Source organism: Sciurus carolinensis, chromosome 8 (genome assembly GCF_902686445.1).
Source record: "Sciurus carolinensis chromosome 8, mSciCar1.2, whole genome shotgun sequence".
Taxonomy (NCBI): domain Eukaryota; kingdom Metazoa; phylum Chordata; class Mammalia; order Rodentia; family Sciuridae; genus Sciurus; species Sciurus carolinensis.
Genome location: NC_062220.1, coordinates 11,352,465 through 11,376,685, shown reverse-complemented (window position 1 = coordinate 11,376,685; position 24,221 = coordinate 11,352,465). Strand labels below are relative to the sequence as shown.

Sequence of the window (24,221 nt, the reverse complement as noted above, 5' to 3'; positions counted from 1 at the left end):
ATGAAATATACAAAATATAACATATATTCACAGTCATTATCCAAAGTGTCTAACTACTGAAGATACGATACGCATGAATGAGGGAATCACAAGTTAACTGAGGCATTCTTATTTCTGCTACTAGATGATAACAGAGATCCTGTCTCATTCCAAAGCTTGGGTTTTTGTTGGGGTGGTGGTTTTTATCAGTTTATATTAACATTCTAAGAGACGAGAGCTTACAATTTCTAACTACATGGAAAGGCTTTATTTAACACAGAACAACCCGGATAAACACGTTCTCCCATATTGCCACACTGCTGTCATTGAACCACTGATTTCATAACTCCAGTTTGTTTCTGCATGACTCTTGCTTTACTTGAGTCTATCTGCCTCGCCATTTACCATAATTGTGGATTCTGTGACCCTAATTATCCTACATTAACATACACTAATGTTTCTTGATTTTTTTTAGATTTTTTTTTCAGATTCAGAGAGCTATAAATTCCCTTCTCAGAAAAACGCCAATACTCTCAAAATTCAACATAGAAAAATTCCATTTTATAGAGTCTGTGGCACAGAAGTCAGATAGTGGCTTCTTCAGGAGGTGGTGGCCGCGTGAGCAGCAGGGAGGCTTCAGCGCTGCGTCCATGGTTGTGCTCCCCACAGGGAAGTCACTGAGCTCCACGTCAGCATTGGGGCACTCTCCTGCATGTTAGCTCTTTAACATTCCTCATGGCACTTGCCGTACCTGACTGCTTTTCAGACCCTGGTCAGGAACCACCCAGAGCTGAAGCTGGCTTCTGACCCTGTGGAAGATGCACAAGGAGGAGAAACTGTGGCAATGGAAAAGGGTTTGGTGGCCCAGGGGAAGGGGGGATTTCACTTTTCCATAATCAATATTAATCTGATACTTAGTTGACAATTTCTCCATAGTCTTTCTAAAGTGAACACTTTATACTTTCCCAACTGAATACAATATCAATAAAATCATTAGTAGAAAAATAAATATCTAATTCCTACCACTGATGGAAAATAATCTGCTCTGCAAAATCCGGGAAAATCTGGCCCTGCCTCTCTTGTTTTGTGGTAGTGGCTCCATCTCAGTAGCCTGCGGCCTTCTGATCAGTGGGGCAGGGTGCCTGCTTCACCATCTCAGCTATGAACACCAAGGGTTTATGTGCGTAGGAGAAGGCAGGAGAAAGATGTTCTTAATCCCAGACTAGCCGAGTAGGACCAGGAGACATCTGTCCGTACCAGGCTAGGCTATAGGACAGGGGTACCACCCCACACACCTGATGACTCACCTTCAAGCTCCCCACTTACTGTTAGAAAAACAACAAATCAGGAGCATGGGAGAAGGTTAAGACTGAAGTCTCTGAAAATTTCTTGTTCTAGCCGGGCACGGTGGCACACACCTGTAATCCCATTGGCTCAGGAGACTGAGAAAGGAAGATCGTGAGTTCAAAGTCAGTCTCAGCAAAAGTGAGGCACTAAGCAACTCAGTGAGACCCTGTCTCTAAATAAATACAAAATAGGGCTGGGGGTGTGGCTCAGTGGTCCAGTGCCCCTGAGTTCAATCCCGGGTCCAAAAAATAAATAAATAAACAAAACAGTCTTGTTCTTCATTCTAAAGTCCATAAGGAAAGCTAGGCTCCCGCTGTCATTGTCAATGCCCATTCAGTATGTTCCTGAGTCTCCAACTGGCCTCAGTTCAATGTTCAATCCGAAGACATACCCAAGTCAGAACCTGGCAGCTGTCACAGCAAAGGTAAACTATTTATCGAGAACACGAGCACCATCAATCAAGATCATTCAAAGACCTTAAAGGAAGAGAAAATTGAATAACTAGTCAAACATTCATTAACAAAGATTTATTATCTAATTTGCCCAATTTTCTAAGTAAAGGGGAACTTATATTATTAAGCTTGCATTCATTTGAACAAGTAACTACAGAAGGGTGAGTCCTATTTGCTGTTGTTTCCAAAGGCAGAATCAATAGGGAGACTCAGAGTAGCTCTTTCTTACTTAAGAAGAAATAAGAGATAATAGATAATCTTTATTTTTTTTCTCTTTGTTTCCCCCTACACACATATACATTCAATTATAATTTATTATTTCAACAGTAGGAAAAAAATACCCTTTTTTTTTTATGAAAACAAATCCCGACAGATAAAGGTAGGTTGCTTTTAGAACTGAAACAAAGGCAAATATTTATGAAAGATGGGATGGCCTGGAAAAATACAGAGGGGAATAAGCCAGACAGAAAGAGAACACTGCAGGAGTCCATTACACAAAGCGTCTAGAAGAGTTGTTATGGAGTAAGACTGGGAACCGGGGTTGCTAGCAGCTGAAGGCAGTAAGGGATGAAGCTTCAGGGAAGGAGATGAATGAGCCCCAGGGACCTCAGTCAACAGTGCTGCACTGTACACCTAACAACCTGTTAAGAGGGTGGATCTCAGGTTAAGTGCTCTTATCACAATAAAAAAATAAATTAAAAAAAATCAATAAAGATGCTATGGAGGGTTTAATGCATTCAGTACAGGACAGGACCTGAGGCCATAACTAATTTTTTATTCAGATAATTAATAAAATCAATATGTTATCATAAATAAAAAATAAGATAATTGACAACTAAAGTCACTTGGATGGTCAATACATACATGTAAATAGGCTCAATGTCTTTAATCATCAGAGAGAAGCAAATTAAAAATCACAAAATCCCATTCACAAACACTAAATGGCTAAAATCAAAAAGATGAAAAAGAATAAATATGAGCAAATGGATCCATGCAACACTGCTACCAAATATGAAAAACAGTACCACTGTGTTGAAAACACAATGTGACAATTTTTAGAAAGTTAAACACAAGAACCCTACAACCTAGAAACTTCATTCCTCACCACCTGCCAAAGATCAATGAAAACATGTTCACAGGAATGCTTGGACAAGAATGGCTAACATGCCATTGTTTATAATAGTTAAAAAACGGGAGGCAAGCCACCGGGCAGCTGATGCCCTTGAGGTGAGCACACAGCTACCATGCGATACATTTAGAGAGTGAAACTACTGAGCAGAGGAGACAGGACCCATGCACAAACCAATCTCAATAACAGGCTCAGGAACTAAAACAAGACACAAAGGTGTCTATAATACATGATTTACTTTGTATGAGATTCAGAAACTTAGGAAATGTATTTAGAGTGATACAAACCAGCAAGTTGTTGCCTAGGGGTGAGAACCTGTCTGGCAATGACCCAAGGTCCTCTGGGCTAGGACAACACGTTGAGAGGGTGGAAAACAGGCTATAATATCTTCTCCAACAAAACTCATGTAACTTAACACCCATGATCTACACATCATGTATGTTATGCAGACCTCAAAATTACACACTTTATCATTTATCATAAGGATACAATATATATCATTTTTTATTATATACTTTAAAAAGGGACATAGGAACTAACTTAAGAAGTTTCCAATTAGCCAAAGACAATTTAACATAGAGCAATATCTGCAGAGGACTGAAACTCATCTAATATGTAATGCCAAGAGTTTGAGTATGAAAAAAATTTAGCTTTCCAGGCTTAGAACACTGAGGGCCGAGGTCCTGTTCAGGCCCTCCCAGGGCAAAAAAAAAAAAAAAAAAAAAAAACATAAGAGCAGAAATAATGCTACTCAATTCCTAAATCTGGCACTTTGACTTTCCACTGTGAACGAAGTCTTCCCTGTTATCTGTCCTCCGAGGTCCAGACCCAGCCCTGAACATCCAGTGGTGTCCACAGAGGAGTAACAAGAGGTCTGGTGCCCCAGGCCTAGTCCCTCCTGGGCCTGAGCGAGGGGAATAAGGCCCCCCACTGGCGTTTCCATCAGCTCTACCCCCACATCGGCCTGTTCCTCTGGTTCTGCCTACATCCATCTTCCTTCCTTCTACTCCAAATGTATAAATATTTCATTTTGTCTCCAACTGGAGATGACTCTTTAAAAATTCATGGTTTTTTTGCATAATTATAGGGCTTTACATTGCAGATATGGATGTTAAATAAATAAACAAATAAGAGGAAGGAAGTGGTAGTCCACAAACTGTGTTGGCTCTTTAAATCTCATGAATATTTTTTTTTTCCTTTTTCACTGTGAAGTCTTTCTGTTAAAAATACAATTAAGAGGAATTATGTTTAGTCACCTGTATCCAATTAGTTTAACTGTTAGGACTTGGATTTAATGAGATTTATTCCAAGGATTTAATTCCCACATGAGGCAGTTATTTTCATTCATTTCCCTATTGGACACTCTACCCCTACCCAAGCCAGCCATGTCCACTGCAGCGTAGAGTGTGAACCATAGAAAACACCTCATTACAACCAGAAAATCAATGAAAAGTACACTATGTTACTGAATATCATATGTGGACAAACAGTTGTTAGATAACTTACAAAAGTCTTCTTGGAAGAGTTCTATAAGATTACTAAGAAAATGTGTTGAGAAACAATAGGTGTGGTTGCTTTGACATTAATAACAGTAAGGGTACTCCCTAAATCTAGTACTGTTTTACATTCAATTATGAATGAAAGTGTTCCATGTTATCTATTCTATCATTGTCGGGCCCAATCCAATAAAAATAATCAATATGGGAAACCACAGTTTTTCACAAGCACTCTAGATGGTTCTTATAATCAAGAGACAGGTGGGAAGTACTCGGTTAAGCTCTTCCAGGGTTCTGTTTGTGATCATGCTCCTGAGTGACACCAGCTGCTAGAAAAACACTCCTCCCGAGACTGTTTGGCAGCGAGCAGGCTACAGGCATGAAACCATAATACTAACTAGCCGGCCCCACACTCTTCCCGACACACACTGGATGCTGTTGTCCACGACGGGTCTTAGAGAATACTGCCAGATGAATTTGCACGGTTATAAAATAAAGGAGCAAAAATTGTTAGGAATTTAAGTAGTCTCCAAGTCTGTCACTGTTACATATTTTTTGATAACGAATCTAGTCCCCAGACATCAGTATTAGCATGTCTGATCTCAGAGGAAACATGCCTTCCTCCTAGTAAGCAACCAGCTGCTTTCAAAATGCAGTTCCAACATTAGGGACATGAAGTTAAACATTTTGATACCATGAAGAAAAATATGTCACTTCAAAATACATGTCTTTAATGCACACCTGAAGTATGTTACATCATAATATTTTGATTTTGGTTTTTGCAGAAAGTAGGTGATTTTTCAAACTATAAACATTTCCATATATTTAATAACATATGATAGAGATGGAACAACATTCGTAACTAGTCTATTTATATGAACACTATAAATTCTTGTGTTTGCCAATGAGTTGAAATACAAACATGTTAGAAATGAACTAGATTTAAAATCTGTTTCTATCAAACGTATTCTCTTATCTAAAAATAACTCAACATGCAAAGATCAGGAAAACCAGACAGTGCAGATAGCAAATCATTAAGAAATAAATTATCCCCTAAAATATATATCTGTGCCTAACTCAGAAGTAATTAAGTTAGAGTAAATTATGTTGGGCTTCACTTCATAGTAGTATAAAATCTCACATCTTCTACAACAGAGAATATATTCCTTTTATATGAGATCAGTTCTTATTCATTTGAAGTGTTCAAATAACAACTCAAATTGCCATTTGAAGTTTATTTTAGCCAATGTTCAAAGTCCTCACAAATATTGATATTTGATAATGCTACTTAATGAGGCTTTGAAGTAGTAGAATGAGGGTTTTTAAAATAAGAATAGATGGATCTAATTCTACTAACAGCTTCCATTCAAAGTAAGAAATAATACAACGTGGTTAAGCTGCTCACTCTCTCTCACTGAGGTGATTTTCTGTAGAAGTCCAGAGAAAAACTAATAGTGTCCATTTGCTAATAAGATAATAAAACAAAGAGGAGTGGAAATCAGTGGTGCCACGGACACTGGCTAAATGGAAGCATACCTTTCTCTCTCTCCTTCGGTGACATCATATAAGCGGTTGGCACCTCCATCAGCGCAGGCTTTTAAAAGAGCTTCAAATAAAAAGAACACAAATCATTTCAATATGGGAAGCACAGAGCAATGTCATTAAAATGACAGATATTAAAAAGCAGACACGGGGAAGCACACACAGTCACTCTAACCCCCTTGGATCATTTTGTACAAGCTAGCGACACTGCTGGTGCTAAGAGAGATCCTACCCAGCGTGAGACAATCAAGACAGGATCACCCACAGACCATGTTTGCTTTCTTTTCCCATCTTTTTCATGCTTACTGATTCAGTGCAAAAGGAGCTGGTACATGGGGCCAGCGTGCCTTCAATATTTCTTGAAACTCATCTTTCCTCCTTGACAACAGAAGGTAGGCCTCAGGCTCGATGGCAGGCAATAGGGCAGGGTTATTGTGTTGCCTCCTTTTACAGAATTTTACAAGTACTTTCTTTTTATGACCAGTATTATGAGATTCCATTTTTTATTGTGACTTTAAAGTTTCCTTCTAAAAATAAATCATTTGCATAACAAGTTTATTTTAAAATATCGGTAAAAAACAATGTAGAAGCTCTGTTGAACAATACACAGTATTGACTGAACCATGGGAAATGCTAAGGGAATCCGGTAGAGCCACTGTTTTCCACCCTGGGCTTTCATCTCTTCCCTGAAGTTTCCCTGGTATTTGCTGAGGCTGATCAATCACTCCTTGAAGTTCTCTCGGTGCATGGAATGCTGTCTTTATTGCTGGAGCTTCCTCTGTCATTTCTATTTTTCACAGAAATGTCCTATCTTATCATCTGCTCAGATTGACACTATGAGGCATCAAACTAACACAAACTTGGCTAAAGTCGTAAGATGACCTGACAGGGTCTGCACATTCCGCATCTGCTTCCAATCAGGACAAAAGGATAGATGGCCAGCTGCCTCAAGTCCACTCCAAGAACCAACTACAACATGAGAAACTACCTTTCTTTGAAATTAAAATCAATGACACATGGAAACTGGGAAAGAAGAACACAAAGGGTGTCATCTCTTATACATCTGTGCATTCCTGGGGTGTCTAAAACATAAAGTAATCCTGATGAGTACAGTATCTAAAAAAGGCCAGTGACACATGATTTGTTTTAGAAAGTGTAAGATTATAGGTGCCAGTAGTGTGCCATTAAACAAATAAAAATTCAGTTTCCACAACGGAGATTTTCGCTAAACTTAACCTACCAGCAGAGTGAGGTATCTTAGGAAATTATCTGAAATTAAAAAAGGTGAACTTGCCCCAAATTTCATCAGGTCAGGAAACCTAACCACCTCCTACAGCCATAGACCTGTGTACCCCATGTAACTTGAAGGCAGGTGTAGGGCAGCTCTCTAGAAAAGAAATACCTTTTGTTTGACTGCAAAGTTACTTATTCGAAACTTGCTCTTGAATAACAGACTCGTTGAATCCATTCCTGAAAGTTGGTAGTAACTTTAGCTATATTAAAATGTTGGTTTCTGATTTCCACTGGAACTCTGCTCATTCTAATTGTACTTCTGCATCGAATTGTCTTCTCTCTGGGGCTAACTTTAGGATCTTTCCTTTGTCTTTGGTGTGCTGATTTCATTACCATGCCTCTAACTTGGAATTATTGTGCTTCCTAAATCTCAGAATCTATTTCCTTCTTCTATTCTGGATAATTCTAGCCATTTTAACTAGATGGGTTTCTATCTTCCACTCTCTCTACCCATCTACCTCCAGTTGCTCGGCTGACTTGCACTTTTAAACAGTCTCACTCTGTCCTTCACATTTCTTAAACTGGTTCATTCCTTCTCCTCTTTCTGTTATGTGTGGGTAACTGCTCAAATCTTTCACTTTACAAAGTCTTTCTTCATTATATTTAATCACCTGTTTAAAACATTAAAGTTTATATGCTTATTGATCATTTTTAAAGTTATAGTTAGTTTTTTTTAATCTCAAGGATTTTCCAGATAATCTGTTGATGTTTTCAATTTCTTCATTTATTGCCTTTTTTAAAAATATACTTTTACAGCCAGGCACAATGGCACATGCTTGTAATCCCAGCAGCTCGAGAGGCTGAAGCAGGAGGATCAAGAGTTCAAAGCCAGTCTTAGCAACTTAACAAGGCCCTAAACAACTCGGTGAGACCCTGTCTCTAAATAAAATATTTAAAAAGGGCTGGGGATGTGGCTCAGTAGTGGACCGCCCCTGGGTTTAATCCCTGGTACCAAAATAAATAAGTACACACAAACACACACACATACACACACACATTCACACACTTTTGCTAATAGTTTCAGATCAAACCTTTTTTTTTTTTTTTTTTTGGTACTGGGGATTGAACCAATCCCAGGAGCACTTAATCACTGAGCCACATTCCCAGTTCTTTCTATTACTTTTAATTTTGAGGCAGGATCTTCCTTAGTTGCTTAAGGCTTCGATAAGTTGCTGAGGCTTGCTTTGAATTTGCTATCCTCCTACCTCAGCCTTCCAAGCTGCTGGGATTACAGGAATCCGCCATGGTGCCTGGCTCAAATCATTTTTTAATAAACTCTATTTTTATTTTACTTATTTTTTATTAGTGCACAACAATTATTCAGATTAGTGGGGTTCATGGTGACATATTCCTATATGCACATAACAGTCTACTCCATTTCACTCTGCAGTACTTTCTCTTTTCCCTCACTCCCTCCCTCCCTGACCCACTTCTAAAACTACTTTTTATCCTGGGGCATAGGAGTGGGTGCAGGGATGTCTAAAAGTTGAAGGGGTGTGAAGGGATCTCCTTGCCTGCAACAGACTGAAGTCTTGACCCCTCCCACACAGCTGTTTAGATCAAAGCCACAGCATCACAGGATATCAAATGGCGGGGACACTAAAGTCTTCAGAACAAAGAAATCACTCTTTGAGCTACTTCTTCATTTTATGGCACTTATAAAAATCATGGTACTTTCTACAAATTTAGTTAAACATTTGTGAGTGTTTATAATATTCACTTCCAAATTGTTTTTTTGGGGTTTTTTTTTTTTTTGCATATAAAGCAGGTTTTATTTAAAAAGTAATAATACAGACTTCTCCTGGGAGGGAGAAGGAGGCCACGGCTGATGTTCTAAAGTCCCAAGAAGTGAGTGCACCCTATATTACTTCCAAATTTTGAGGTGTTTAAACAGCAGTAGGAATATTAAAAAGGATATCTAACTGACCATACTGACGGAAATAAAAGCCTCACTTTATTTTTTCACTAATGCATGATATATAAGATTATTTCCTGTGTTCTACATTATGTCAAAATAAAATAGAGGCCCAATGCAAAAAGCACATATTCCCTTGTGTTTAAATTTTCTCATCTGTAAATGAGAATAAAATCAACTATAAAATAGGGTTATTAAACAATTAATGATTTAATAATTATGTATAGTGCTCATCCCAATACTGGAACACAGTAAGCATTCAGGAAATATCATTCTGCTCTCCTTCAATAAAAACAAAATCGAAAAGTCTGTGTTCTTTGAGAAACAAAACCTAGGCTACCCAGAAAATGTCAGACCAAAACAAGAGTTTTTAAAGAGACAACCAAGAGGGATGTATCATTTTAGTAATTACCCACACACTTTATAACTAGTGACACTCAAGTTCCAATTATGCCATAAATGTAACTTGTAGAAAATCACAGAATATATTATACATTTTCTACATTTCAAAACCATCAAAACCTAAGAGAGAAAGATTATCTCACATATAATATACAGCATAAAACAACTAATTAGGGAGATTGGAAAGACTGATTAATAGAAACAGATGGTAAACTACCCTCATAGTATATAAAACAATTCCCCATAAGCAAAATTAACAAGTATATGGGATCTTTTTATGTAAAAACTTATTCACTGAGGTAATATAAAAATCTAAGAAATAGTAGTTTTTAACGGCTAAAGACTAACACACAGGATGACTTGTCAAGTTTTCCACACGATATTTCTTAGTAAAGATCTGTTGAATTCAACATTTATGCCTATCAAGGTCTGGGAATGCAGCTCAGTAGAAGAGCACTTGCAAGAGGACTTGCATTTGATTCAGAACACTGCAAAAAAATAAATAAACCACATTCACACCTATTACGCACTGAGTTCTAAATAAAATAGAAAGACGAATAACAACCAGATCCAGATTCACATTATAATGGGAAAAAGTAGAAACGAGCAAATATGTACAACACAATGTAGGCTTTCAGAAGGCCTATAATAAAATCATCAAAACGCAATGAGAAGATGAGGACAGATGAATTCCATGGACAAATATGTAAACTGGTTATTAATCTAGTTCAGCTAAGATCCCTGCTGTTTTTACCATCAAAAATCTTTTAATGTCTGTTATTTCTAACAGCTATAATTAAGTCGGTATTTTTAGAGCAGTTATAAAAATATAAAAACCTCGATTAAAGAAACTAAATTTGTCCATGTCTATTCCTGTTTCAATGGCAAAAGGAGCTAAAATAACCATGAAATTTATAGACTACTTCTGAAATGTATAGATCACTCATTACGAACAGGTTGGAAGGAGGGATTTAGTCTATCTGAAAGGAGAAATCAGTGCCAATCCATCTCTAAAACTATTTCCAACAAAGCATCATAAAAAGTGTATGTCATCTCCTTTAAAATTTTAATAATGAAAATGTTTTTAATGGTTTCAAGTATTTTCCACATACATAATTAAACTGCATTTGAAAGAAATTTCTCAATTATATTGTAAACACTACTGGCAACAGTTCACACAGAATAATTTGAAATATATATATACAAATGTCATTGTTAATCAGAGTGACCAAAGATACCACATGCAGAGGGCACTCTCAAATAAGTTAGTTTTGATAAAATAAATATACCTCAAAAATGTTTGCTTCATCAACGGACTATTCCAAGCATTACTTCATGAGTTATCTTTTAATATAAAAATTTCACTGGCTTACACAGAAATATTTTTGCAGATTTGTCAAATACATCAACTTTAATGGTTAAGCAATAGCTTACTATGCATCAGGTTGATAAACAGTTGAAGACTAAATGTCATTAAAATTTTCTATCACAATTTTATATTTGAGCAGTTCTAGTTGAGTATGTTAAATATATCCTAAACCAGCAAGTTTTTTAAGTTGGCATAATGTAAGTAAATGACACTAACAGAAAGTTCACAATTATACTTATTTGGCTATTTTGAAATTCTCTGTTTAATAAAGTCAAACAAATAATTTGACTTTCTTCATAATGAACCATTAAATTAGTTCCAGGAACTCATGTGGATGCTATAGTTTGGAGCTGGAGTTTCCCCCAAAAGCTCGCCCAAGAGATGAGCAGCTTTCTCCCACCACACCTTTCCCCCCTGATGTTTCTGCTTTGGAGTCAACTGACCATGGACTGAACCTCTGAGACTGTTTACCAAAATATTTTTCCTCTTATAAGTTGTTCTCTTCAGGTTTGGTCATAGTGATGAAAGCTGACTAACACAATGGAAGAAACAATAAAATAAAATCAAAGAAAGCTTTTGTAGCTTTGGTTATCTAAAAGAGCACTACGGATAAAAGACCAATTCTAGTCTTGATCATTCACTTGTTAGTCCTATGACATGAAGACAATCCCAAGCATTTTGATTCTAATGCAAATGCAAGATCATTATGTACATTCTACTGAATTCACACACACACACACACAATTCAGGCACTAGAAAAAGACAGCATAGAGGAAACAAGAAGGAAGATGCATGAAGAAATATTCTCTTGTGCAGTTGATGTAAAGTATAAATTTGAGTGATGTTTGGCAAATTTATAAAAATTTTAATGTGTATATATCTTTTGATGAAATTCATGCCCAAATTTATGACTGAAAATGTACAAGCATATTTATTGTGACATTATGTGTAATTATGAAAAAAGCAGCAAATTTATATGGCCATCATATAACTATATTATGGTTCTAAAATGCAACCATCAGAACAAAAGTATGCTATCAAAACATTTAAAGAATCAGTCAAGTGCTTCCTGCAATAGCAATTCAGAGAATGTACAGGAGTACAGCAAACCTAAGAAAACTAAGAAGCAGGTAAAGGTATTTTTTGTCAAGATTATAGATGAAGTAATTAAGAATCAGCATTGATAAGATGCATCTGTACTAAAAAATGGCACTAGTGTCACACCCATAAGAAAATTCATGACAACTACCAAGAGATAAAGGCCATCGCAATCTTAGAATCTATGTATATCCCACACTTGCAAGGCACTCCTGAGAAATGACCAGATGGTACAAGTTTGTTGTCATTTAAGCTGAGTTTCCTGTCTTATAGTCTTCCTGAAAGCTACACAAGCTTTGTGGTGGATGAAAACCAACATGTCTTGTTAGTTCAAACGCAAGCCCACCTCTGTATTACACACACACAATTCTTTTAAACAGCGATAATCTGTAAGAAATAGGGTTAGGATGGAAAAGACATTTTATCACTCTTTTTTACATTTAAACACTGAGATGTTAAAATATTTATAGGTAAGATGAATTAAAATTTTAATTTTAAAACCAACAGAAATAGGTAAAGGGGAAAACAGAGTTATATACTTAAGTTAGTAAAAATTCCAAACCAATCCCATTCTTCAGGAAGAAACCAAATACTTTACCAGGTCAGGTCAGGGTTAATTCAAAGTTACCTATAGATAATCTAGAGGACAGATCTGATTTAGAAGATGTTTGAGTTCCTGGAGAAAACTAAAAATCTCCAATTATTCAAATCTTGCTTATTCCTAACACAAGTCCTACTCCTCTAGTTCCCCAAAGACGCAACTAATTTTATGTACATGATAATAATTTAATCTGTCGATATTCATGGTTTGAGCTAGAATTCTGAACCTGCCTGAAAAACTACAATAAACCACTTACTCTGCAAATTCTACTCTTAAGCCAGCTCTCACATGCTTATAAGGTGGTCCAGATACAGGGAAAACAACGTGTCCCTCCTGGATGAGCCTTGGAACAGCCCAGCAGCAGTGACACACTGGTAAGGAAGGGTAACCATGCGTTCAGTGAGCGAGTACATCCACAGCTCACAACGACCAGCAGAAGGCTTGCTCTCAGGCACTATGATGACAACTGGGGTGATAACAGAGGGTTGGGTTTTGGTTTGGTAACTGACAGATCCAGTCATACCTATTTACTATGCAAGACAAAACTGGATCTGTTGTGGGTTACAATACTAAGCCGCATAATGAACTCAATAAAGTTGACAGTAGAGCTAGGGGACAAGAGAAGTCCCTGCTAGAGTTCCCACTGCCTCAGTTAAAGCCAGACACTCACCTTTTAAGTTGCATGGGCCCATGAATTCTCCCTAGGCTCAGGCCAGTTTGAGCTGGGTTCTCTGTCACTTGAAAGAAGAAGCAGCCCTAACTAATTCTAATTCAAAGACACTGAACCCTCCAACTATGTTGGAACAAGCCCTTAAGAAGAGGCAGCTCACCTGCAACTGGTATGTCCTTCCACCAGTGGGCCTTGATTCCAGTCCAAGGCAGTTAGGTCATGAACATGGTTAACAGAGACAGATTAGGGTGCTTTCCCATTCAAGACTCTATTTCATGGGAAAAACTTTTTTCAAGGCATTTCATGGAAATATATGCTCTCTCCAAGAGATAACAACAATTTACTTTGCTCAAAGGAGTACTGAAATGCACACAAAATTAACTGCTGTTTAGAGAACTCTTTCAGAGTTTTAGATTGAAGGTCTTGTATTTATAGTATATTTATGTGCAATAATTAAGAAAGCTCACATACTTTGTAATATTCCACAAATAAGGAGTGGAATACTCTTTAAATTTTAGTCAATTCAGGAGCACAGAATTATCCCTGTTTCAAAAAAAAATCAAGTGGTATTTCTACTGAGCCTCTATGTGCTTTGTGCTGTGCTAGCCCTAATGATCTAGTTCATGCCACATAATTAAGATTTTTATTATCTCTTAGTAAATATTACTGTGTAAATTCTATTATCCTCTCTCTTTGCCACCTTCTGTCTTCTCCTCCCCTACTAATGCACTGTGGAGATAAAGTATGACATTTAGTCATCCTTGATCCTATTTATAAAGTGTAAAATCACATACCTCTTTAACACTGAGTGACACCAAATGCCTCATTACTAAGAAATCTTCAGGAAACAGTCTAACATCAAGCTGTCTGTTCATCCTAATGTGGCACATCTAAAAGATGGGCAAAACTCATAAAGTATAAAAACTGCTAAGTAGCACAGAAAAGGAAAACCATCTTGTATGTGTGAAGCCAGTATGTGCATGTTTATCCAAATGTGGATTTCGGGAACAATTAAGGCAGCATACACTCTCAGTCTTTAAATCTCTACTGAAAACTGGCCATTCTTTAGGAACAGGTAGCAAACATGCAAACTCCATCTACGTGAATAAGGAAAACATGTAAGAAATCTTTACTGACATTGCTATACTACAGAATATTTCAAGCTTGACAGATTCATAATTAGGGTCTGCACTATGGGTGATTGTCAGAGGCACTGTAGGATATTCAGCAGTCTCCTTGCCTCTACCTGGTAACACTCACCTCCCAGTTGTGAGAACCAAAAATAGCTGTAAAAGCCAAATGTTCCCCAGTAGGCGAATCGCTCCCAGCTGAGACCCAGGGCTCCGTCTGCAGGACCACTTATTCCCTGCTGGGTGCCGGAGTGCCACGGCCCCGAAGTGCAAGGCACACTGCTCACTATCACCCGGAAACGCCATTCTACCTGACCGCCAGTCAGGAGGAGGAACACCGTGACCTGTGTCCTCGCTACACTGCCTTCACGGGTGTCCCGGGGCACGGTACCTGCTCATCCTCAATGTCAGCCTCCCTGAACAATCGGTAGGACTTCTCATCAATCTGAATAGGCGCTTTCACCTGTGATGCCCAGGTCTCTCCTAGCACAGTCCCATGGTGTCTCTACCTGTGCCTCCTGTTCACTTAAGACCCGATCACTAAATCATCACTACCAGTGACAACAGTCGAAGTCTGTCCGCCAGCTCCCAAGTTAGTGAGAAACAGCCATTCCACGTGCCACCATGGGTGGTGAGCATGGAAGGTGACACCCTCTGCCCCACGAGTTCACTGCCTAACGCAGACATGTTGGCAAAGTGGCAGTGACAACACAATGACATGGGGCAGACCTCTACAAACGAGCAAAGTAACAAAATGCCTGGAACGACCCAGAGGTGTGACGAGGGTGATGGTGGTCGCTGATCCACTTGGCAGAAAAGCAAAGCTTTAACACAGAAGCTTTAAGGAAAAGCTTTGAAATGAAAGTCACTGTGCTGATAAAATGTGTTACACAATGAACGTAGAAGAGAGTAGGGAGATCTGGAAACATCTGCGTCCTCGTCTGCTCCTTTGGCACCAGAATTGCTTCTCCTCCGTCTTTCACGTGTCTGGTGACGCATCCCAGGGCACGTTTCAAATGAGAGATTCATTGCAGATATCAAAAACACACACATATGAGAATCAGACCCTTCCTTACACACGGAAAAGTGATGCTTACATTCCCCCTTTTGTTGAGGTAGACGGAAAATTTACCTAATCACTCTATGTCAACCTTTCCTGGCACCTTTGACTTTTTTTTTTTGGTACCAGGGATTGAACCCAAGAGCACTTAACCACTGAGCCACATTCCCAAGCCACTTTACTTTTTATCAAGAGACAGTGTCTCACTGAGATGCTTAGGGCCTCACTAAATTGCAGAGGCTGGCTTTGAACTCACAATCCTCCTACCTCAGACTCCCAAGCTGCTGAGATTACAAGCAAATGCCACCACGCCTGGCCTTTGATATCTTTATATAAATATTTAACACAAATTACTGAGGGTTTCTAGCAAACATGTTTATTCTTTTAGTCAAGCAATGATTATTAACTCCAGAAGGTAATAATTGGCTAATTTCACCAATTAGACCTTAATGCCAAATAATTAAAAACTACTAAATGGATTAAATATTTTACCATCAACTAAAGAAGATTTCACATCTTATAATCTTGTAACTTGACTATTATCTTTTTCTAACGCATCACAATCATAAACTAATTCTCCTTCTTAGGGAATAGGGGGAGAGATTCTGTGAGGCTTTGAATAGAAAGAAGAGAGATGAAATAATAACAATGTTTCTAGAGAAAGAGATTAAAAGAAACAGATAATTACACAAAAATTCAAGTGGTGCTTCTGAAGGCCAAGTTACATCTCCTGATGCAAGGGAGAATGTACAGCAAAGAACTTAAATGGGGGGACACGAAGGCTTCACTACTACCACGCTCTTAGTTCACAGAACACAGAATGGCTCTCGCATTTAGGCTATCTCAGGGCATTCATGAAGAGAGATCAATCTTAATCCTTAGAATAAAATCTATCAAATTATGAGAAAGCCTATATTTTAAAATAACATTTAAAAGGCCCGTTTCTTCAGTGTTTGGTCAGATAAGTTAATACTACAAAAGTCAAGAGGTAATTAAAAACAGCTTATGCAGACCATAGTAAAGAGGAGAGTTTCACTATAAAGAGAAGCCACTCAAGGCTTTAACTTGAAAAGTGTTCTATTCTAATTTATATGATAAAGGACACTAAAATAAAGTTATGAACATAGATGCAAATTTTCTCACCAAAATGCCAGAAAGCCAAATTTAAGTACACAGTCAAAGGATCACTCACCACGAGTAAGTGGAATTTATCCCAGGGATGCAAGGATGGTTCAACATGTGCAAATTAGTAAATACAATAAATCATATTAAGAGAATGGAGGACAGAAAGCATATGACCATCTCAACAGAAGCAGAAAAAACATTTGACAAAAGTCAACATGCTTTCAAGAAACAAAACAAACTCTCAACAAATTAGGCATACAAGGAATGTGCACATGCACACAATAAAGATCATATTTGGAAAACTGACAGTTAACACAATGGAAAGAAAGAAAGGAAGAAAGGAGCGAAGGAAGGAAGGAAGGAAGGAGAGGACGGAGACAGAGGAAGGAAGAAAGGAGACAGAGAAGAAGGAAGGAAGGAAGGAAGGAAGGAAGGAAGGAAGGAAGGAAGGAAGGGAGGAAGGAAAGGAGGGAGGGAGGAAAGGAGGGAGGGAGGAAAGGAGGGAGGGAGGGGAAGGCACCAAGGAAAGAGTAAAACTGCCAGTTTGCTGATGACATGATTTCAGATATAGAAAATCCTATATAATTCACCAAAGCGCTGTTAGAATGGACAAGTTGTGTAAACTCACACTGCACAAAATCAAGAAGACAAAACCAGTAGCATTTAGCTACACTAACAACAAACTATCTGAAGAAGACATTCAGAAATCAATCACATAAAATATAATTCATAGGAGTAAATGTAATAAGCAATGAGATAACAGATCTGCATATTGAAAAATATGTAACACTGATGAAAGAAACTAGAAAACACAAATAATTGCAAAGGCATCCTGTGTTCATGGATTGGAAGAATTAAGACTATTAAAATACCTAGGCTACCCAAACAATCTACAGAGTCAATGCAATCCCTGTCCAACCCTCAAGGCCATTTTCCATGGAAATAGAAAAAAATAAAGCTAGGGTCATAGGGAACTACAAAAGACCTTGAACAGCCAAAGGAATCTTAAGCCAAAAGGAAGGAAGTTGGAGATACCGCAGCAACTGACTTTAAAAGTTGTAGTAACCAGAACATGGACTGGCATAAAAACAGACACGTTAGAAAAATGAAGCAGGGCAGAGGAGCCTGAAATAAGCCCACACATTGGGGCTGATCTTTGCCAGGGGTGTCAGGAACACACAATGGGGAAAGGACAGTTTCTCCAATAAGCGGCAGTGGGAACTGTATATCCAAAAACGGAGATGAAAATGGACTCTCTGCCACCCTCTACACAGAAAGCAACTCAAAAACGGATTCCGTACAGGTTTAAATGTAAGACCTGAAACTGTAACACTACTAGAAGAAAATGAGGGAGAAATGAGTCACAGCACTGTTTAGCTAAAGATTTCTTTCTTTTGCTTGAAAGCACAGGCAACAAAAGCACTAACAGGCAAATGGAATTTTAACAACTTGAAAGCTCCTGCAGGCGAAGGGAACAAGCAGCAGAGGGCGGAGCCAGCGGTGGAAAAGGAGGGAAGACCTGCAAATCATACACCTGACAGAGGTTAAATCCAAAATATGTAAGAAACCCACACAACCCAACACCAAGAGAAGCAGCAGCCTGACTTAAAAATGGGAGAAGGATTCGAACAGACATTTCCCAAAAGCAATCAGGTACTTGGGAAAAAAGTCCAACTTCACTAACTACCAGGGAAATGCAAATTAAACAAAACTAGAAATATTTGGTTTTATAGCATAATGTATATGTATAATTTGAATACAAAATAGAATTCTTAAAAAAAAAAAGCACAGTGAGCTACTATCTCACTTCAGTTAGGAGAGGCATTATAAGATATCAAGTGTTGGTTAGGATGTGGAGAAAAGAAAACCCTCATGCACCATCAGTGGGAATACAAATTGGAACAATCATTATGGAAAACAGTATGGAGGTCCCTCAAAAAATTAAAACAGAACCATCCCACAAGTCAGCAGTTCCACTTCTGGATATATACACATATCCATCCAGAGGAGATTAAATCAGGACCTTAAACAGATATCTGTGCTCCCCTGTTTATTACAGTACTTTTCACAATAGGCAAGATGCGCATGCAACCTAAGCATCATCACAGGTAAATGCAGAGAGCAGGTGGAATATACACACAATGAGTACTATTCAGCTTCAAAAAAGGAGGAAATACTATCCCGGGAAGCAACATGGATGAACCTGGCAGATACAATGCTAAATAAAATAAGCCAAGCCCAGGAAAACAAACACTACAGGGTCTCATTTATATGTAGAATTTTTTAAATATCAAAAGCAGAGAGTAGAAGGCAAGGATACGACAGGGAGAAGAGAAAGACGCCAGTCCAAAGGAAACGAAGCTCCATTTGAGTAGGGAAATTTAGTTTCAGTGATCTATTGGACAGAATAATGATTATAATAAAATTTTATTTATATCTTTAATTGCTAAAAATATTAAATATTTTCATCAAAATTAGTATGTGAAGTGGTATACTTGCTCATCAGTCTGATTTAATCATCCTATATTGTAAACATATATCAAAACTACTTGTCAGTTAAATTGTTTGAAACATCGTTGTTACAGATCACTCGTCAGGTGTGTTGCTTCTTGTCCCAACTTCTCAAAAGGCTGAGGCAGGAGGATCCCGTAAGCCCAGATGTTTGAGGCCACTCTGGGTAGTGTGGCGAGACCCCATCCCATGTGTGGGGGGAACACAATGAAGTGAAAGAGGCACAGGTAGAGACACCATGGGACTGTGCTAGGAGAGACCTGGGCATCACAGGTGAAAGCGCCTATTCAGATTGATGAGAAGTCCTACCGATTGTTCAGGGAGGCTGACATTGAGGATGAGCAGGTACCGTGCCCCGGGACACACGTGAAGGCAGTGTAGCGAGGACACAGGTCACGGTGTTCCTCCTCCTGACTGGTGGTCAGGTAGAATGGCGTTTCCGGGTGATAGTGAGCAGTCTGCCTTGCACTTAGGGGCTGTGGCACTCCGGCACCCAGCAGGGAATAAGTGGTCCTGCAGACGGAGCCCTGGGTCTCAGCTGGGAGCGATTCCTTCTGTGATGTGAGCAGGATAGAGGAGGTCAAGGGCAGAAGTCATGAAAATGACCAGGAGGACACTGCAGCAGTCCTGGCAAGATGGTAGCTGGGCTGCAGTTACCATATCTAAGGCAGGGAGAAATGGATGTACTTCCAGATGTCTTTGGGAGCAGAACAGACCCGACTGGCTGAGACTGGACACGAAGGGAGGGTAACAGGAATCAGAGACCCGAGGTTCCTGTTCTGACCTCACTCTACTTAACCATACTTAGTATCCCCTCCACTGTGCGCTGGTTTCTCTGTCCCTGTGCCTGGCCACGTGCCATAGGACACTCCTTGCTGTTCTGGGCTCTCCATCACCTTTCAAATGCTCTGTTGCAGGGCTGGGGAGATAGCGCAGTTGGTAGAGTGCTTGCCTTGTAAGCACAAGGCCCTGGGTTCGATCCCCAGCACCCAAAAAAAAAAAAAATACTCTGTTGCATTTGTACTATAATCACATCAGTCTGCATTTATCCTCCTCTCAATGAGAGAGGTTTTACACAGGTCTTCTCCCACTTTGCTCACATCTAACCCCCGTGTGTCTCTTCCGAGTGACAATATTTTATAGTGATGGTGTTTAAAAATTGAAAGGCATTGCCCAAAAGAAGTCCATGAAAACTCAAAACTTGAAACACAGCCTGCAGGACAGACGTCTTTGTCCCTCAGGGCAGATCTGTTGCTTGGGTCTGAGCTGAGTTTCCTGGTTTGTTTGTTTGTTTGTTTTGGCAGTTTACAAATCAAAGGCAACAGGAAAGCAGAATGTTAGGAAGTACCTGAGATAAATGTGGACTTGTGAGATAACTTCTGGTAAAGAAGGTTTGTTTGGAATCCCAGTAAAAACCTCCACCACCAATATACAAAAGGGAACCTATAGTGAGCCAGTATTTTTCCTGCTTATTTTCAAAACAATCTTAGGGAAATTATAAGAAATCTTAAGTTCAGGAATATTTTATAAAAAGGAGAACAAAGGATAGAAATATAGAGATATCAAATAAGCACATAAAAACATGTTCAACAGCTTTAAAATCAGGAACACGTCACTGCCTATCTATAAAAATGGCCAAAATAAAACACTGTGATTTTATTTTACATCAAATGCTAGTGAGGAATCAGAGAGACTAGACCACTCCTACACAGCTAGCTGTGAATGTGAAATGATCCTGCCAGTTGGAAATCAGATGGCAATGCAGGTAACCTAAAGGTACAACCACCCAGGAGACAACACACTCTTGGGCCTTTATCCCAGAGAAATGGACCTATGTTCCCACAAACACTTGTACAAGAATATTCACTGAAGTTTTTTTCACAAGGGCTCCAAGCTGGAAACAACGCAGAGATCCTTCGACATGGAAATACTGAAGTGAACCCTGGCCCATCCCACCATGGAACACCCCTCCACAGTGTGGAATGAACCACCACACACATGCAGTGTTCTGGAGACGGCTCCAGAGAACCGTGCTGCTGGAAGAAGCCAGGGTCAAAGGGCTTTCGTGATCCCACTTACACAACATTCTTACAATGATAAAATTGCAGAGATGCAAACAAATCAGCGGTCAGGCGTGAAGGGTGGAGATGATGGCCATAAAAGGACAGCAGCTGGGGTCTTTGCAGAAGTCAAGTGTTCTGCATCCTGACTGGTGGTGGATACAGCAACTTCCACACGTGTAAAAGTTTACTGGAACTAAACGCACACAAACATGCCCATGCCCACACAACACAGAAGAGGTGAAATCTGAATGAGATGGGCAGATTACACGGATGTGTTAATTTTTCCAGGTGAAACTGTACTATAGTTTTGTAAATTCTTACCATTGGGAAAATTTCAGGAAAGAACAAGTGATTCCTCTGTGCTACTTCTTACAGGTGTGTGTGACTCTACAGGTACCTTGAAACAAATTGTTTAATTTTAAAAATTAGAATAGTAGCAATCATCCATATTCACATGAAAGGTACCAACTGATATTCTTTTGTTCAGCTCTTCTCTCATGCAAATCTTGCTAATGGTGTCAAAGCTGTTCTAATATAAGAAATGTAATAACTTATTTATAATTAATATGTGTAGTCTTTAAAAAAAAAAAGAAAGAAAGAAAAGAGAGCTAAGTTTTTATGTCAGTTAAAAAAATAGGAAACAATACACCTGCCAGTTTCTGAGACCATAAGAGAGAGTGTAAAATCGCTATCTATGACATGGTGCTATTGATGATGATACTCTGCCCAGGTATAATGACAGATGCCTTCTTACATCATGATTAACCTTCTATAACCTGCAGAGCTTGTACTTTATTCCCTATTTTATAGACAGGGAAAATGAGCTCAAAGATGCAAAGTGACTTGTTAAGTTACATAATGGATTTTCCTGTGGTCTTCAGAGTGAGAAGCCAGACGTAGAAAATAAGAAGAGTTTTCATTTATGTGTTAATACAATTAGAAATAATGTAACAAATGGCTCCTGATTTAGTCAGATTTTTCAACACGTGACCATAAGACTGGACAAGACCAATTTCAGAGGAGTAAAAGTTTATTTGGGGCTCATGGTTTCGAGGTCTCAGGCCATAGAGAGTTGACACCATTGCTCTGGGCCCAAGGTGAGGCAGGACATCATGGTAGAAGGACATGGCAGAAGAAAGTAGCGCAAGACATGGTAATCAGGAAGCAGACAGAGCTCAGCTCAGCAAGGACAAAATATAAACCCCAAAGGCATACCCCCAGTGACCCCGCCACATCCTACCTGCCTGTGGTTACTGCCTAGCTAATCCATATCAGTGGAATAATGTACTAATTAGATTAAAGCTCATAACACAATCATTTTACCTCTAAACTTTCTTGCAGTTCTCACACATGAGCTTTTAAGGGAGACCTCATATCTAAACCAGAACAGTTCCTGAACTAGAACCTAGCTTCAGTTGGTAATGAAGTCCACATTGTGCTTGTTAGACTACAAAGCTACCACTGTGCATTAAGTATAGCTCAGTAAAGCAACATAAAGTATAAGGGATGCAATTACCCAGTTTAATGCATAAGAATTTTAAAGGTCAACTTAACTGATAGCAATAAAGCACATGGTTTTTCCAATGCCATGCAACACAATATGTGGTAGGAGCCAAAGAGGTGATATGATCTACTGATCCCATAATCTATTCATAGAACTGATTTGATGTCCTTCCAAGAGGAAGCAGAGAAAATGTTGAAGAGATCTTTTAACTATGCATAGTCACTTTAATGGACGTTAGCATGCTAGAGAAACAGTTTGCCTTCTATATCTGTCAGGGTCCAACCAGGAGATGGCATGCAATAATTCAAACAGGAAAAATCACCACAGAAAGAAATCTGAACGTGAGATTGGCTCTAGGTAGGGAAAAGACTCTGCCCAGGACAGAATAGCAGACATCAATGGAAAGTGCCCAATGACAGAACTAACTGGAAATCCTCCCTCTGAGGTGCTTGGAATTCACTGTGATGTTACCCGAGAGGGTGCTGGGAACAGAGCAGGGGAAAGTGACACATAAGCGACTTCAGAAAAAAACTCTGCTGCAGGCACTGCAGAGGCAAGGCCAAGGGAATGGGAAGAGAAGCCCCCTTGTCCAACAACATCAAACAAAATATTTGCCTAGAAGAAAATGCTAACATGCCCAGCCCCAGGGTCAAGCATGGATAATGAAGACTGGATTTGGAGTTCGGAGGCAATCAACTGGTAACTCCAAAAGACACAGACATCTTTCTCACTCCAACACCAACTATTTATCCAACTGGTTACCTCCCAATGTCTCCTGTCCTGGGGCTTCCAGAGCATTTTTTATTCACTCTCCTACTTCTTCAAGCCCCATATAGGACCTTGCACATACAGTAGGCATGCCATAATTGCTTGTTGAACTGGACTAAAATACACCACAGCCCAAATGTCTTTGAAATATCAGGCCATTCCCGATATTTAAAAATATGTCTAGCTTAACTCATGATGGTAGAAAATGTCCTGTGAGACATTCAGCTTATTGGATATTTTCCTATCAAGATCTGGATTAAAATTCTAGCCTGATATACAAAGTAAATTTGGTTACGAAATGCACTTTGGTACTGACATACAGCAAAGGAGTACTTCTCCATCTGTGCATCCTTTCTCAACAAAGGACTGAAGTCATCTGTATAAGGTGAAACTGTTAAAAAAAAAAAATCCTTAGTGTTCTTAATCCAAAATTTTAACTTTAAAAACACATAGAATAAACCCAAAGGAAATCCTCTGAATATATAAAATGCAACTTATAAATTAAATTTAAAAAACATCAAAGAACAAAGAATAAGATACGATGTCTGTGACCTCCACTAGATTTGTCAATTGCTGTCATTTGGCACTTTGTGCTAAAATAACACGACAGATGTTTCTATTCTCTAGGTTCCTCTCAGATGCCCCCAACTTACTCCCATGTGCCTAACTGGTTGTGCACACCATTCCGTTTGCAGGGTTTACCCTTTGTTATGGTTTGGATCTAGGAATGACCCCCAAAAGCTCATGTGTTAGGTAACGCTACAATG

At 38.9% G+C, this 24,221-nt stretch overlaps 1 protein-coding gene across 2 annotated transcripts in view; it reads right to left on the bottom strand.

Annotated features, from left to right (window-relative positions):
• Tpk1 (thiamin pyrophosphokinase 1) overlaps positions 1–24,221 on the bottom strand; it is a 373,012-nt gene that overhangs the window by 234,356 nt on the left and 114,435 nt on the right. For both annotated transcript variants that reach the window (XM_047562215.1, XM_047562216.1), the window contains exon 3: positions 5,940–6,009. In XM_047562215.1, the coding sequence (XP_047418171.1) occupies positions 5,940–6,009 (70 nt within the window). The remainder of the gene's footprint in view (positions 1–5,939; positions 6,010–24,221) is intronic.